General features: G+C 42.7%; 1 protein-coding gene across 1 annotated transcript in view; it reads left to right on the plus strand.

The window, feature by feature from the left end:
- Positions 1-18,553, plus strand: part of pcloa (piccolo presynaptic cytomatrix protein a) — a 568,528-nt gene that overhangs the window by 535,259 nt on the left and 14,716 nt on the right. Inside the window, exon 24 of the mRNA XM_043713231.1 lies at positions 15,261-15,361. Coding sequence (XP_043569166.1) covers positions 15,261-15,361 — 101 coding nt within the window. The remainder of the gene's footprint in view (positions 1-15,260; positions 15,362-18,553) is intronic.

Raw genomic sequence — 18,553 nt, forward strand, 5'->3', positions numbered from 1 at the left:
AGTGCCGAACCAGAGGACACGGCTTAAAAATACGGGGTAGACCATTTAGGACAGCGATGAGGAGAAACTTCTTCACCCAGAGAGTGGTGGCTGTGTGGAATGCTCTACCCCAGAGGGCAGTCGAGGTCCAGTCTCTGGATTCATTTAAGAAAGAGTTGGATAGAGCTCTCAAAGATAGTGGAATCAAGGGTTATGGAGATAAGGCAGGAAGAGGATACTGATTAGGAATGATCAGCCATGATCATATTTGATGGTGGTGCAGGCTCAAAGGGCAGAATGGCCTACTCCTGCACCTATTGTCTATTGTCTATTATCTATTCCTTCATTATTTTGTACACCTCGACCAGGTCTCCTCTCTTCCTCCTTCTCTCCAGAGAGAAAAATCTGAGCTTATTCAATCTTTCTTCATAAGGCAAGCCCTCCAGTCCAGGCAGCATCCTGGTAAACCTTCTTTGCACCCCCTCCAAAGCCTCTGTATCTTTCCTATAGTAGAGCGACCAGAACTAGACACAATATTCCAAGTGTGGTCTCACCAGGGACTTATAGAGCTGCAGCAAAACCTCGTGGCTCTTAAACTCAATCCCCCTGTTAATGAAAGCCAAAACACCATATGCTTTCTTAACAACCCTATCCACTTGGGTGGCAACTTTGAGGGACCTAAGCGCTTTCACACCCAGATCCCTCTGTTCCTCCACACTACCAAGAATCCTGTCTTTAATCCTAGATTCAGCATTTGAGTTCCATCTTCCAAAATGCATCACTTCACATTTATCCAGGTTGAACTCCATCTGCAATTTCTCAGCCCAGCTCTGCATTCTGTCTATGTCACGCCACAGCCTGCAGTAGCTCTCGATATTATCGACGACACCGCCAAACTTTGTGTCATCTGCAAATTTACTAACCACCCCTCAACCTCCTCATCCAAGTCATTTATTAAAAACTACAAAGATCAGAGGCCCAAGAACAGAGCTCTGCAGGACCCCACTCATCACTGATCTCCAGACAGTATACTTTCCATCTACAACCACTCTCTGACTTCTGTCAGCCAGCCAATTCTGAATCCAGATGGCCAAATCTCCATGTATCCCATACTTCCTGATTTTATGAATGAGCCTACCATGGGGAACCCTATCAAATGCCTTGCTGAAATCCACATACACCACATCCACTGCTCGACTATCGTCAACCTATCTTGACACCTCCTCAAAGAACTCAATAAGATTTGTGAGGCATGACCTGTCCCTCACAAAGCCATGCTGACTGCCTTGAATCACACTATGCTTTGCCAAATAGTCATAAATCCTATCCCTCAGAATTCTTTCTAAAATCTTGCTGACTACACACGTGAGACTGACTGGTCTGGAATTGCCAGGGATTTCCCTATTCCCCTTCTTGAAAAGTGGAACAACATTCGCCTCCTTCCAATCCTCTGATATGAATCCCGTGGAGAGTGAGGAGGCAAATATCCTCACCAGCGGCTTAGCAACCTCCTTTCTCGCTTCCTGGAGCAGCCGAGGATAAATCTGGTCTGGCCCTAGGGACTCGTCAATCTTAATGTTTTCCAGAATTTCTAACACATCAACTTCATCAATCTTGATCTGGTCAAAACTGTATCCCAGCTCCTCTAAGCTTTCATTTACAACAAGGTCCCTTTCCTTGGTGGAAACTGAAGCAAAAAACTCATTTAGGGCTTCCCCTATCTGCTCAGGCTCCACGAACAAGTTCCCTCCGCTATCCCTGATCGGCTCTACCCTCTCCCTGATCATCCTCTTATTCCTCACATATGAGTGAAATGCCTTTGAGTTCTCCCTAGTCCTTCCTATCAAGCCTTTCTCGTGCCCTCTCCTGGCTCTCCTCAGTCCACGTTTGAGCTCCTTTCTAGCAAGCCTGTAATCCTCTAAAGCTGTGCTAGATCCTTGCTTCCTCCACCTTACGTAAGCTGCCTTCTTCCTTTTGACGAGAACTCCCTCTGTTCTCGTCATCCAAAGTTTCTTAATCTTACCCCTTCTTACCTGTCTCAGAGGAACAAATTTGTGCATCACCCACAACAACTGCTCCTTAAATAGTCTCTACATGTCTGCTGTGCCCTTTCTGTGGAACAATTGCTCCCAGTCTGTACTTCCCAACTCCTGTCTGATAGCATCATTATTTCCTTTTCCCCAATTAAGTATCTTCCCACAGTAACTGCTCCTTTCATTGTCCAAGACTATGCTAAATGTGAGGCAGTCGTTTCACATTTGTATGCATAGAGCATAAGGAATTAGTTCAGTGAGCTGCAGGCACAAATTCAAATTGGAGTTTATGGTATAGTAGCTATTACTGAGACATGACTACAGGATGTTCGGGATTGAGAACTAAATTTACTATGTCATAAGGTTTACAGGATGACCAGGAAATATGGCACAGAAAGTGGAATAGCCTTACTAATGAGAAACAAAATTACTTCAATGATGAGGAAGTATAAAATGAGGGAGAGCATTCAGTGGAGTCCAGATAGGTTGAACTGAACAATTGTATAAGATTTAAAACTGTAATCGGTGTTGTGTACAGACCTCCTGCAGCAGCTCTAGAGTAGATTCTATAAATGAAGAAATTAGGCAAGTGTGTAGCAAAGCCAAAGTTGTATAAATGGGGAATTTTAATTTTAACTTAGATTGGGAAAGCCAGACAAGCATCTATCAGAAAGATAGTGAATTCCTCCTGTTGCCAATGCCAAGGCCTAAACATCATTACGGTATACAAAATGAAGTGGAGCAAGATAGCGGATAAAGACACATCCCTGCCTGATGCACTCAATAATTTCTGTGCTCGGTTTGAGCAGAATGTCAGCAACCCAGTGGCGCCTGCCCAGACAGCCCCAAACACATCTATTCTCTCAGTGCCACTGCAGGCATCAGATCAGTCTTCACAAGGAAAGCGTCGGGCCCAGACGGTGTCCCTGGCTGAGCACTTAGATCCTGTGTGGACCAACTGGCAGAGGTATTCACTGACATCTTCAACCTCTCCCCTACAAGCTGAAGTTCCCACCTCCTTCAAGAAGACCACCATCATCCCTGTACCTAAGAAAGCACATGCAACTTGCCTTAATGACTACTGTCCAGTGGCTCTGACCTCAATAATCATGAAGGGCTTTGAGAAGCTGGTCATGGCCCACATCAACTCTTGTCTCCCAGCCTGCCTCAATCCTCTACAGTTTGCCTACTGATGTAACAGGTCCCCAGCAGATGCCATGTCCACAGCCCTGCACTCATCCCTGGAACATCTGGACAACAAGAACACCTAGGTCAGACATCTGCTCATTGACTACAGCTCCACCTGCAACATCATTATCCCCTCCAAACTGATCTCAAAACTCAGTGACCTTGATCTCGGTTCCACCGTCTGCAACTGGATCCTCAGCTTCCGGACCCACAGACCTCAATCAGTGAAGATAGGTAACTGCACCTCGTCCACAATAACGCTCAACACTGGAGCTCCCTTCTAAATGAACGCCATCTACAAGTTTGCTGATAACGCCACAAATTAGGATGGATATCTAACAATAACGAGTCAAAATTTAGAAGGGAGATAGAGGGCTTGGTCATGTGGTGCAATGAGAAAAACCTCTCAACGTCGATAAAACTGAAGAACTGATCATCAACTTCAGAAAGGAGGAGAACATGTCCCCATCTACATCAATGGAACTGAAGTTCAGAGAGTGGTGAGCACTAAGTTCCTAGGAGTGGCAAAAACCAACAACCTGTCCTGGACTTCCCATGTCAATGCAACAGTCAAGAAGGTACAAAAATGCCTATTCTTTCTCAGACAACTCTGGAAATTTGGCATATCCATAAGGGCCCTCACCAATTTCTACAGATGCATCACAGAAAGCATACTGTATAACGGCCTAGTACGGCAACTGCTCTGTCCAGGATCTTAAGAAACTACAGAAGGTTGTGTGCACAGCCCAGACCTTCATGGAAGCCAACCTTCTATCCAGGGACTCCATTTACATGGCTCGCTGCCACGGAAAGACTACCAACATCTTCAAAAACCAATCACAACCCTGTAATGATTTCCTACAACCTCTTCTGTCAGGCAGAAGATATAGAAGCCTGAACACACACGCCAAAAAGTTCAGGAACAGCTTCCCAACCATTATTAGACTGATGAATGGACTCTCTAGCTTCAACTAATGATGATCTTACTAATGTTGATCTCACCAAGTGCATGTCCTGTGCAATGTAAACTATAAGACTCTGTCAAAGTCTTTTTACAACCTCTGATTTGCTTGCTATGATCTGCCTGTATTGCTTGTAAACAAAGTTTTTCACTGTACTTCGGTACACGTGACAATAAATCAATCAATTCTGTGATAGTTTCTTACAGCAATGTGTCTGGATGCAACAAGGAGACAATCGTTGGATAAGATTGGATTTAGTAATGAATAATGAGTCAGATATAATTAGCCAGCTAAACAAAAACCAAAGAACTGCAGATGCTGTTAATCAGAAATAAGAACAGAAATTGTTGGAAAAATTCAGCAGACCTGGCAGAATCTGTGGAGAGAAATTAAAGTTAATGTTTCGGGTCCAGCGACCCTTCCTCAGAACAATTAGCTAGATAATTATGTGTGAGCATTTATCAAATAATGATCACTACATGATTAAGTTCAACATCACATTTGAGAATGAAAAGCATGAAACAGTTACGAGAGTTTTAGCATTAGTTAAGCCCAACTTTAATGAGATAAGACAGAGACTGCCCACAGTAAACTGTGGAAAATCTGCAAATCAATAAAAGAACTGAAAACAGTGAAGGATTATTAAAGAAACATTTCAACAAAATCACTTGTAGAATGCCTGATTGCCAGAACTTTTCAACAAGCACCAAGATGTAGCTGAACTGATGGTGAGAAAGGCACTGCCCATCAGAGCCTTCAGGCATTCCCACTCTCTGTGCACGACTGCATGCTACCCACAAAGTGCCTGCACTGGTGAAGAGGCTGTTGCACGTCTCATTCTCGAATGTGCTTTTGTAAAGAAGGGCTGGACAGAGATGCAGTGGTTTTTGTTGAGGTTCATCCTGAGCTGTTCAGTGACACAAGACTCTGTGCTCCTTAATCTGTTCCCCAGGACGCACACTGAGATGAACATCGACTGTGTCTGGAGGACCATCAACTCAATGAAAGATACTCTTTGGTCTGCCTGAAACTTGCTGGTCTTCCAGTACAAAGAGTTAACCTTGGCTGAGTGTTGCAGACGAGCACACTCCAAGGTCCAGGACGACGTGCTGAGGGATGCACTAAAGCTTGAAGCAGCTGCTGCCAAGGTGCAGTGGGGAAATATCACTGTTTAAGGTCGTAATGCCAAAGTACAATGGGGTCTATTCATTTATCAGACTCACTCAGTGCCTCAAATGTATGCACATATCATCCTGTATAAGTAAGAATGTTTTGGGTTTTTGGAACTGGAGGGAATGCCAAATTCCAATGTTTTGTTTGATCTTCTTGCTGCAGAGACTGCTTCCGTAACTTTATGTACATAAAGATTTATTATGAATAAAGAATATTTTTGCAATAAATAAAGAAAAGAAACTTTTAACACAACACGAAACTAGCTTACACCCCTGAGAAGGAGAAGCTCCAACTTCAAAAAAAGTCATGGACAACTAAAAAGATAAGGGATAGAATAAAACTAAAAGAAAAGTCTTACAAAAATGCACAAAAAGCACAGATCCTGCTGAATAGGAAAGATACAAAGATCAACAAAGGGCCGCAAAGCAGATTATAAGAGCTGATGAAAAGGATAATGAAAGGAAACTTGCCAAGGAGATCAAAATTAATAAGAAGAAATTTTATAGTTACTAAAGTAACATCCAGTTTCTTGTCATGCACTGTACATGACAAATGACTCAGCATTGAAAAGGCAGTGGATGTCTGTTCAAAACCACTCCCCTGCTCCTGCAACTTGCAGTTGCCACTCACCACTCAGCAGGGTCCTGGTGAGTATCATACCAGCACAACCATTGCCTCCTATTGGGGTATCTGAGCAAAGCAGCAGCCAGTTCATTGATTGATAACTCATGTTGGGAAGGCAAAGCTGCTCCTCAGGTCCTTGACCCCAAGTGAAGGCACACTGGTGACTTATTAAGTACCATATTGAGATATAATGGCTTGTGGGCTATTTCTGGAAAGAAGCTGTCACCATGAAGAGAGACCCAGCGTAAGGACAATGAGCCAAATTGCCTCATTGAGCACTGCAACAATTTTGTGACTTAATCTCCATGAGCAGTCAAGGCACACATGCATGACAGAAACTAACTCCAATAATTCTGATATGAGGAGCATTCAGGAGGCAGAAGATTTTATAGGTATGTGTTTCAGAGATGTAGTCATACCAAATGTTCAACCAGATAGATCGGTGACTGCCAGGAGGGGCAGGTAGGTAGTGTAGGAGCCCCTATGGCCATTCTCCTCTCAAATAGGTATACTTGTTGGAGGGGATGACCTCTCAGGGGAAAGTAACAACACAGCTAGATCAATGCCACTGCAATTGGATCTTTTATGCAGCAAGAAGTGTCAAATTCTAGGGGACCAATAGTGATAGGGGACTGTATAGTCAGAGGCACAGATAGATATTTTGAGGGGCGATAGGATGGTGTGAAGCCTCCCTGATGCCAGGGTCAAGGGTATCTCTGAGCAAGCACAGGATATTCTAAAGGGGTGGTTGAACAACTAAAAGTCATGATCCACATTGATACTAATGACATAGGCAGAAAGAGATATGAGGTCCTGCAAAGGAAATTTAGGGAATAAGATAGAAAGTTGAAAAGCAGGACCTCTAGGGTGTAATCTCTGGATTACTCCTTGTGCCACGTGCTAGTGAGGCCAAAAATAGGAAGATTATATAGTTGAATATGTGGCTAAAGAGCTAGTGCTAGAAGGGAGGGTATCAGAAATGTTGATCATTGGGATCTCTTCCAGGTCAGGAGGGACCTGCATAAGAAGGCCAGATTACACCTAAACTGGAGGGGCACCAATATCCTTGCAGGGAGATGTGACATGTGCTAGTGTCGCTAAGGAGGGTTTAAACTAGTGTAGATTGGTGGGGATTGGGGATAGGAATGATGGGTCGAACTAAAGCAGTAGGTCAACATGTGAGATATTTGTGGTGGAGGCTTAGTCACTAAGTCCAGCAGAAAGAACAAGCAGGGCTAGGTCAACGAACATGGAAAGACTGGTGGTCTGAAGTGATTTGACTTAATTTAATACAAGAAGTGTAACAGGTAAGGTAGGTGAGCTTAAAGCATGGGTTAGTACATGGAGCTACAATGCTGCAGCTATTCCAGAAACGTGATTGAGAGAAGGGCAAGACTGGCAGCTCAGTGTTTCAGGGTTTAGATGTTTCAGGCGTAATAGAAAGGATGTAAACGTTGGTGGGGGATTTGCATGACTGAATAAGGAGAATGTCACAGCTGCACTAATAGAAGACATTTTGAAGGGCTCATCCAGTGAGGCCATATGGGTAGAATGCAAGAATAAGGAAAGTGTAATCACTCCGATGGGGTTAGACTGTGGGCCTCCCAATAGCCAGTGAATGATAGAGGAACACATGCATGGACAGATCATGGAAAGATATAAAAGCAACAGGGTTGCTGAAGTGAGTGATTTTAGTTTCCCCCAATATTGACAAGACCTTCCTTAGTGCCAAGGGCTTAGATTGGGCAGAATTTAGGTGCATCCAAGAAGGACTCTTGAAACAATATGTAGTTAGCCCAATGAGGGAAGAGGCTGTACTGAACCTCGTACTGGGGAAACGAGCCTGGTCACATGATTGAAATATCAGTGGTGCAGCTTTTTGGGAATGGTAATCATAATTCTGTAAGTCTTAAGATAGTTAGAGATAAAGATAAGGGTGATCCTCAAGTGAAAGTGTGAACAAAGAACAATACGCCATGGAACAGGTCTTTCAGGCCTCTGAGCTTGCTAAATTGGAAGAAGGCTAATTGCAACAGTAATAGACAGAAAATGAATAAACTGAATTGCTGACAGCTGTTTGAGGGTGTATCTACATTTGACATGTGAGAGTCTTTTAAAGGCCAGTTGTTCAGAGTTTAAGACCAGCATATCCCTGTGAAGGTGAAAGGTAAGGACGGTAAGATTCAGGATGCTGGATGACAAGAGGTACTAAAGGTTTAGTCAAAAAGAAAAAGGTAACATCTGTCAGGTTTGGGAAATTGAAATCAGACAAGGCCCTTGAGGAATATAAAAGAAGCAGGAAAGAACTTAAACAAGGAATTAGGAAGGCTAATTAGAGGCCATGAAATGTCCTTAGCAAATAAAATTAAGGAGATTCCCAAGGCATTTTATATGCATATTAGGAGCAAGAGGATAGTGAGGGAAAGGATAGATCCACTCAAGGCCCAAGAAGAGCACTTATGCATGGAGTCAGATGAAGGGGTAAGGTCCTTAATGAGTACTATACATTGGTATTCACCACAGAGAAGGACATGGATAATGGTAAGCTTAGGGAGGGGATATGTTGATATTTTGGGGCATGCTGATATTAGAAGTGTTAGGTGTTTTGAAGAACAGTAAAGTATTTACTGTTTTCCAGTGTTTGATGGGATCTCTCCCAGGATACTGAAAGAGGCAAAGGAGGAATTGCTGGGGCCGTGACAGAGATTTTTAGCCTCAGAAGACTGGAAAATAGCCAAGGCTGTTCCTTTGTATTAAAAGGGCGACAAAAGATAATTGAAGGAATTATAAGCTGGTGAACCTTACACCAGTAGTAGAGAAATTACGGGAGATGACTTTTAGGAATAGGCTTTGCTCATATTTGGAGAAGAATGGATTTATTAGGGATAGTCAGCATGGCTTTGTGCAGGAGGTCTTGTCTCACAAACTTGATTCAATGTTTTGAGAAAGTAATGAAGATGATTGATGAGAGTAGGGCAGTGGATATTGTCTACATTGATTTTACTAAGCAACTGATAAGGTACCTCATGATAGAATTGTGCAGGGGATTAAGTCACATGGCATCCATGAATCTAAAATTGGCTTGGTCATGGAAAAGCAAGGGTAATTGTGAAAGGTGTTTTCTGAAAGAGAAAGCTAAGAAGAGCCAAGAGGGAACATGAGAAGTCATTGGCAGGTAGGATCAATGAAAACCCTAAGGCTTTCTATGGATATTTAAGGAATTAAAGAATGACTAGAGTAAGCTTACCTCTCCATGCTCCAGGCTCACTGCCTTTATTCCTGATGAAGGGCTTTTGCCCGAAACGTCGATTTCAAAGCTCCTTGGATGCTGCCTGAACTGCTGTGCTCTTCCAACACCACTAATCCAGAATAGAGTAAGATTAGAGCCAGTCAAGGATAATAGTAGAAGGTTGTGGGTGGAATCCAAGGAAATAGGGTAACCACTAAATGAATATGTTTCATCAGTATTCACACTGGCTAAGGACAAAGGTTGTCGAGAATAATACTGAGGTGCAGACTACTGGATGAGAAGGGATTGAGGTTCACAAGGAGGAGGTGTTAGCAATTCTGGAAAGTGTGAAAATAGTTAACTTCCCTGGGCTGAATAGAATTTATCCCAGGATTCTCTGGGAAGCTAGGGAAGAGATTGTAGAGCTTTTGGCTTTGATCTTTATGTCGTCATTGTCTACAGGAATAGTGCCTGAAGACTGGAGGATAGCAAATGTTGTCCTTTGTTCAAGAAGCGGAGTAGAGACAACCCTGGTAATTATAGACCAGTGAGCCTTACTTCAGTTGTGAGTAAAGTGTTGGAAAAGATTATAAGAGATAGGATTTATAATCATCTAGAGAGGAGTACATTGATTATGGATAGTCAACACAATAGTTTTGTGAGGGGTAGGTCATGTCTCACAAAGCTTATTGAGTTCTTTGGGAAGGTGACCAAACAGGTGGATGAAGGTAAAGTGACTGATGTGGTGTAAGTGAACTTCAGTGAGGTGTTTGATAAAGTTTCCCATGGTAGGCTATTGTACAAAATACAGAGGCATTGGATTGAGGGTGATTTCATGGTTTGGATCAGAAATTGGCTAGCTGAAAGAAGACAGAGGGTGTTGGTTGATGGGAAACATTCTTCATGGAATTCAGTTACTCATGGTGTACCGCAAGCATTTATTTTCAGGCCACTGCTGTTTGTCATTTTTATAAATGACCTAGATGAGGGCATAGAAGGATGGGTTAGTAAATCTGCGGATGACACTAAGGTCGGTGGAGTTGTGGATAGTGCTGAAGGAGAATGCTGCAGGTTACAGAGGGACATAGATAAGCTGCAGAGCTGGGCTGAGAGGTGGCAAATAGAGTTTAATGTGGAAAATGGAAGGTGATTCACTTTGGAAGGAGAAACAGGAATAAACAGTACTGGGTGAATGGCAAAATTCTTGGTAGTGTTGATGAACAGAGAGATCTTGATATCAATGTACATAGATCCTTGATAGTTGCCACCCAGGTTGACAGGGTTGTTAAGAAGGCATACAATGTTTTAGCTTTTATTAATAGAGGGATCGAGTTCCGGAACCATGAGGTTATGCTACACCTGTACAAAACTCTGGTGTGGTCGCAATTGGAGTTTTGTGTTCAGTTCTGGTCACCACATTATAAGAAGGATGTGAAAGCTTTTGAAAGGGTTCAAAGGAGATTTACGAGGATGTTGCTTGGTATGGAGGGAAGGTCTTATGAAGAAAGGCTGAGGGACTTGAGGCTGTTTTCGTTAGAGAGAAGAAGGTTGAGAGCTGATTTAATTGAGACATATAAGATAATCAGAGGGTGAGATAGGGTGGACAAGGAGAGCCTTTTTCCTCAGATGGTGATGGCTAACATGAGGGGACATAGCTTTAAATTGAAGGGTGATAGATATAGGACAGATGTCAGAGGTAGTTTCTTTACTCAAAGTAGGAGGGGAGTGGGATACACTGCCTGCAGCAATAGTAGACTCGCCAACTTTAAGAGCATTTAAATGGTCATTGGATATACATATGGATGAAAATGGAATAGTGTGGAATAGATGGGCTTCAGATTGGTTCCACAGGTTAGCACAACACTGAGAGCTGAAGGGCCTGTACTGCGCTGTAATGTTCTATATTTTGGGTTTTCTCACTGGGCATCTGTGATCAGTGGTATTCCACAAGGATCAGTGCTGGGACCATAGCTATTTGTAATATATTTATACAAATGATTTGAATAAAAATGTATGTGATCTAATTAGTAAGTTTGTGGACAACATGCAAATTGGTAGTGTTGTGGGTAGGAAGATTGTCAAAGGATACAGCAGAATGTAGATAATTTGGGAAGTTGGATGGAGCACTGATGTAAAGAAGGATCTTGAGGTACAAGTCCATAGCTCCATGAATGTGTCAACACAAGTGGAAAAGAGGGTAAAGAAAGCATTTGGCATGCTTGCCTTCACTGGTTGGTATAGTGAGTGTAAAAGTCGGCAATCATGTTGCAGTTGTATAAAACTTTAATTCGGCTACATTTGAAATATTGGGTACAGTTCTTGATTGCCACACCATAGAAAGAATGTCAAGGCTTTGGAAAAGGTGCAAAAAATGTTTACTGGGATGTTGCTTGGATTGGAGTGTGTTAGTTATAAGGAGAGGTTGGACAAACTTGGATTGTTTTGAATAGAGCATCGTAGGCTGAGTAGCGACCTGATAGATGTACATCGATTATGAGAGACATGTAGATGGTGGATAGTCAGTCTTTTTCTCCCATAGTGAACATATCAAATAGGTTTAAAGTGAGGGGGGAGAAGTTTAAAAGAGATGTGTGAGACAATTTTTACACAGGCCTGGTGTCCCTATGCTGTACTGTTCTATGTTCTGTTCCACTATATTCCTGACTTTTGCCCTTGTAAATGGTGAACACATTTTGAGGAGTCAGCAGGTGAGTTAATTGCCACAGAACTCCTAGCTTTCTGACCAGCTCTTTTCTAGCCCAGTTCAACATTTGGTCAAAGGTAACCCCTGGTTCAGTGAAGAGCACACAAGGCCAAACCTGAGCAGCGTCAAGCGTAACTAAAAAATGTCAACCTTGTTAAGCTACAGCACTGGACTACTATCATGTTGAACAGCACAAGAATATAGCAACAGGAGTAGGACATTCAGCTCCTTGAGCCTGTTCCACCATTCAGTGAGATTATGGATGATATATGGCTTAACTCCTTTTACCTGCATTTGGCCCGTATCCCTTAATACTTTGCTTAACAAAAATCCATCTCAGATGTAAAGTTAACAATTAAATGAGCATCCACTGCCATTTGTGGAAGGGAGTTCCAATCCTCTCCTACTCTGTGTGTAGAAGGGCATCCTATCATCTATGCAGTCTGGACCTAATTCTCAGACTATGCCCTAGTTCTGGAATCCCCAAGCAGTAGATGGAATCCCTATCTTTTCCCATTAATGCCTTGAAAACTTTGTCAGATCACATAGTTTTCTAAATTCTATAGGTCTTATTTGTATAATCTCTCCTCATAACTTAAGCCTGAAGTCCAGGTGTCATTCTTGTAAACCTGCATTGCACTCCCTCCAAGACCAATATATCCTTCCTAAGGTGTGGTGCCCAGTTCTGGTCTCAGTACTCCAAGTGAGGTCTAACCAGAGTTTTTGTATAACTTGTGCATCCTTTTACTCCAACTCACTAGTTATAAAGGCCAGCATTCCATTCTGATGAAGAATTGCTGGTCACAAAATGTTAACTCTGCTTTCTTCCCACAGATGTTGCCAGACCTGCTGAGTCTCTCCAGCAATTTCAGTCTTTGTTCTAGCATACCATTAACTTTCTTTATTATTTTCTGCACCTATTGGTGACTTTGTAAAAATCTGTGCATCTAAACCCCCCTAGGTCTCTTTGGACATCCATTGTATTTAACTTCATACCATCCAGAAAGTACCCTGATCTATCTTTTCCCAATCTAAAATGAATAACCTCACATTGTTTGCAATCTTCCCAAGATTCTGAAAAGTTCACAGTAGATTGGACAAATTTAACACTTCTATTCAAAAAATAAGGGAGACAGAAGAAGGAAATTATATTTTACTATTAACTGTGTCTTTTTCATATTATTATTGTTTCCTTAGGCAATTACCTTAAACCTCCATCTCTGTTTCTCATAGACATTTACAGCACAGAAGAAGGCCATTCAGCCCATTGTGCCTGCACTGGTCAATAAATATCTGATTACTGTAATTCCCTTTCCTAGTTTTTGGCCCATAGCCCTGGAGGCTGTGGAAGTGCAAGCGAATATGTAAATACTACTTGAATGTTACAAGTATTTCTGACTCAATGACCCTCTGAGAGTCCGGACTCCCAACAACCTCTAAGTGAAAAAAAAATCTTAACTCTTCCCTTAGTCTTCTACCTCTTGCCTTAAACCGATGTTCAATTTATCCACCAATGGGAACAATCACTCTCTATCTATTCCGTCCAGACCCCTTATGATTTTGAACACTTCAATTAAATCTCCTTTCAATCTTCTCTTTTTCAAGAAGGACAGAACAAACTTTTCCTAAATCAAAGATTTTTCCCTAGAATTATTCTTACAGTCTCTTTCTGCACCCACTTCCCCATCCCCCCCACCCCCACCCCAAAAAGCCTTAACATTAAGTTGATTCTTGGGATGTAAATATTGTCTTGTGAGGAAAGGTGGAAAAGGCTGGGCTAATGCTCACTGTTGTTAACAGCAATAGGAAATGATACTATTGAAATATATCAGATCCTGAGGGCTCACAGATCTGTACTTCACACCAATTTACTCTTTCCTTTCTTTCTTAAATAGAAGCATTGCTTTTGCTACTTTCCACTCGACATGAACTGTTCCAGAATCTATAAGCTTTTAAAAGATGGTCATTAATTCATCTATAACCTCTGTATCCACATCTTTCAACACTCTGGGATGTAACCCTAATGTAAGTGGAGGGACCTAACAAACTTTAGTTCTACTAAAATAGAACCAAAACACTGCAAATTCTTGAGATCCGAAATAAAAACAGAAATTGCTGGAGAAACTCAGCACATCTGGAGATAGGATATTTTAATGTTATTCACAAGTTTATTTCAATATTTTATTTTCTCTTTCTATCACTTTCTTGGTCATCCTTTGTTGAATTCTGAAATGCTCTGGATCCTGAGGCTGACCACATTATAATCCTCTTAGAAAGTGGGAATATTCACTGATGATTGCACAATGTTAAACACCATTTATGACTCTGCAGATACTGAAGCAGTCCATGTCCATATACAGCAAGACCTGGACAATAACCATGTGTGCAGCATCATATGTGCAGGTAACATTTGCATCACTCAAGTGCCAAACATTGACCATCCCTAACACGAATGAATCTAATCATCACCCTTTGACATTCAATGTCATTACCATCATTGAATCCCCCACTGCAATATCTTGGGGGTTACCTTCTGACCAGAAAATGAACATCAGCAGCCATTAATAATGTAGTTACAAGGTTAAAGGTTGGTAACTCACCTGCCAACTTCCTGTAGCCTATCCACCATCTACAATTCGGAATACAGGCATGCGATGGAATATTTCCCATTTGCTTGGATGAGGGCAGCTCAACAACTGTCAAGATGATTGACACCATTCAGGCCAAAACTGCCTGTTTTAATGTCCACCCAATCTATCATTTTCATCATTTACATCCTCTATCAGAGATACACTGTGACAGTCGTGTGTACTATCTATAAGATGTATTGCAATAATTCACCAAGACTCCTTCAGCACCACTTTCCAAACCAGTGACTTCAATCACCGAGAAGGAGAAGGGCAAAAGATGCATAGCACCACCACCTGCAAGTACCCCTCTAAGCCACAGCTCAACCGAACTTTGTTCACTGTTTCTGTTCACTGTCAAAATCCTGGAACCTTTTTCCTCAACAGCATGATGGGTGTGCCTACATCCCAAGCACTGCAGGACTTCAAGAAAGCAGCTAATCACCATCTTCTAAAGAGAAATTAGCAATAGACAATAAATGCTAATCAAGCCACTGATGACCACATCCCATGAATGAATTACAAAAAAACACCTTGATAGATGAATATCTAATTTCCTGACGTATACCATGTGAAACATTATCACTATTCTTTGGTGACGTAAATACAATCCTCCCAGTCTTTGCCACTTGCTGATTCTTTGCTCCACCTAAATAAATTTGACATCTTGATCTTCTGAAACAGGATCTTCTCCTTTTCTAATGCACTAATCAATTTTCTCCTGTTCTTGCTTTTCAATAGGGGTAAAATGAGCCAGGATACTGATCTCACAATGAAAGGTGAAAAGCACAAAGTATCGGACCAGTTGAAGCAGCAGGGACTTGGCTTGGCAGAGACTGATGGTAAGATGCAATGAGAATACAGAGATAATGGTGTCCAGAGTTGTGTGTACTAAACAATCAAGAGGGACTACTGAAGGCATGGATGCCAAGTGGTGTGATGAGCAAATCAAATTTGAATGAAAATTATATTTTTATCTCTTTGTGTTTTCCTAGCCATAGGCATTTCAGAAGCAATAAATTAATAATGTAGCTTTCCTTACTTTGGGACAAGACAAAGACTTGTCCTAAAACATTGTCATCTGCCAATTGTCTCACAATACTGGATAATTTAATCTGAACAAAAATACTGTACCTCAGGGCTGACAACTCTCAAAAAAGGTTGAGTGTGTGAAAAATATGTTTAGGAAAATGCTTACATATTCTGTGGAAAATATAGGTGAGAGCCCATGGTGTGCAAAGGGCACCCATGGGTCAGCATGAAACGTATTTTGCTGACCGATCAGCAAATCTATTATCAATATTTTCTCTCTGCTGATGAAATAGAGGCATATCATGTTCCAGCAAATGATGCAAGTCAGAGTGAATTCAGCTGCATTGTATGTTAAGAGATGAAGGCAAGTTTGAATGGCTTTTAATGCTAAGAGTGTAATCAATAAGACTGATAAGTTAAAGGTGTGGGTTGACACATGGAAGTATGCGGAGAAAGTGAGGTCTGCAGATGCTGGAGATCAGAGCTGGAAGTGTGTTGCTGGAAAAGCGCAACAGGTCAGGCAGCATCCAGGGAACAGGAGAATCGACGTTTCGGGCATAAGCCCTTCTTCAGGAAGTATGCGTCAATAAAATGTGGAGCTGGAAAGAGCACAGCAGGTCATGCAGAATGAAGGGAGCAAGGGAGTCGATGTTTCAGGTTGGAACCTTTCATCAGGACTGGGAGGGGAGAAGGGGGCTGAAAAATAAATAGAAGTAGGGGTTCGGACTGAGGGAAAGATCAGTGAGATGGAGATAAATGGATGCAGGTGTGAGGTGGAAAGACTGGAGCAGATAGGTGAGGATGAGAATGGACAAGTTAGGAGGCCAAGGGGGTGGGGCGAAGAGAGAGGGCTAGATTTGGGCTGAGGTGGGGAATGGGGAAATTTGGAAGCCAATGAATTCTATTTTAAAGCTGTATAGTTGCAAGCTCCCAAGGCAGAGGTTGAGGTGTTCTTCCTCCAGTTTACGTGTGGCATTATTTTGACAGTGGAGAAAGCCCAGAATGGACATGTCATCAAGGGAATGAGAGGGGAGTTGAAATGGCTGGCAACCAGAAGGTGGGGTTGATTGGAGCACTTGGACCAAAGAGAGAGTCCCTGAATTGGTCCCCGAGTTTGCACTCGGTCAGTCCGAAGTACAGGACGTCACATCGAGAGCAATGGATGCAATAAATCAGGTTAGAGGAAATATAGGTGAATCTCTGCCAGACTTGGAATGATTCTTTGGGGCTTTGGCAGTGGTGAGGGGGGTAGGGCAAGTTTTGCACCTCCTGCAGCTGTACGGAAAGGTGCCAGATCTGGAGAAAAGGTTGGTAGGGAGTGTGGACCTAACGATGGAGTCATGGAGAGAACATTCCCTGCAGAAAGCCGATAGGACGATAGGAGTCAGGAAGGGAATATCATTTTGGTGGTGGGGTCAGACTGCAAGTGGCAGAAATGGCAGATGATAATGTGTTGGACTTGGAGATTATTGGGGTGAAATGTGAGGCTCGGTGGGACTCTATATTTGTTGTGGTTGTGGCAGTTTGGTTTGAGGGCAGTGGTGTGGGAAATGGAGGAGATGCAGTTGAGGACATTGTTGATCACATGGGAGGGGAAATTACGGTCCTTGAGGTAGGATGACATTTGGGATGTCCTGGAGTGGAATCACTCATCCTGGGAGCAGAAACAGCAAAGGCGGAAGAATTGGGAGGATGGGATTCATTTTTGCAGGAGTGGGGGAGTTGGAAGAAGGTGTAGTTAAGGTAGCTGTGGGGGTTAGTGAGTTTGAAATAGATGTCAGTGCTGATTCAATTGCGCAGATGAGGATGGAGAGGTCCAGGAAGGGGAGGGAGGTGTCAGAGATGATCCAAGTGAACTTGAGGTCAGAGTGGAAGGTATGGATGAAGTAGATGAACTGCAGAGAACTCCTTGTGGGAGGGTGAGGTGGTGTGGATGCAGTCATCGAAGTAGCAGAGGGAAAGGTAGGAGATGGTGTCAGTGTATCTGTGGAAGAGGCACCGTTCCACATATCCTACAAAGAGGCTGGTTTGTAGAAAGTGGGAGTAAAAGGGAAAGTAAAGAGTAGCAGCTATGGGTACTCACATGAGTCCAAGCCATGTCAGCCTCTTCATAGGATAAGTAGAACGGTGCCTCTTCCGCAGCTACACATGACACCATCTCCCACCTTTGCCTCCACTACAACGATGACTCTATCTGCTCTGCCTCATGCTCCCACAAGGAACTTGAAAGTTCATCTACTTCACCCACACCCTCCACCCTGAACTCAAATTCACCTGGACCACCACTGATACTTTCCTCCCCTTCCTCGACCTCTCTGTCTCCATGTCTGGCAACCGACTTAACACTGACATCTGTTTGAAACCCACTAATTCTCACAGTTACCTCAGTTTGCCATTACAAAAGAGAAAGTGCTAGAAAAGCTAAAAGGTCTTAAAATTGATAAATCTCCTGGCCCTGATGGGTTACATCCTAGAGTTCTGAGGGAGGTGGCTGAGGAAATAGCGGAGGAATTGGTTGAGATCTTTCGAAAATCACTGGAGTCAGGGAAAGTCCCGGATGATTGGAAGATTGCTGTTGTAACCCCCTTGTTCAAGAAAGGATCAAGGCAAAAGGTGGAAAATTATAAGCCAATTAGCCTAACCTCGGTTGTTGGTAAAATTCTAGAATCCATCATTAAGGATGAGGTTTCCAAATTCTTGGAAGAGCAGGGTCGGATTAGAACAAGTCAACATGGATTTAGTAAGGGGAGGTCATACCTGACAAACCTGTTGGAGTTCTTTGAAGAGGTGACAAGCAGGTTAGACCGGGGAAACCCAGTGGATGTGGTCTACCTAGACTTCCAAAAGGCCTTTGACAAGGTGCCACATGGGAGGCTGCTGAGCAAGGTGAGGGCCCATGGTGTGCGAGGTGAGCTACTGGTATGGATAGAGGATTGGCTGTCTGACAGAAGGCAGAGAGATGGGATAAAAGGTTCTTTTTCGGAATGGCAGCCAGTGACAAG

Source organism: Chiloscyllium plagiosum, chromosome 23, assembly GCF_004010195.1.
Source record: "Chiloscyllium plagiosum isolate BGI_BamShark_2017 chromosome 23, ASM401019v2, whole genome shotgun sequence".
Taxonomy (NCBI): domain Eukaryota; kingdom Metazoa; phylum Chordata; class Chondrichthyes; order Orectolobiformes; family Hemiscylliidae; genus Chiloscyllium; species Chiloscyllium plagiosum.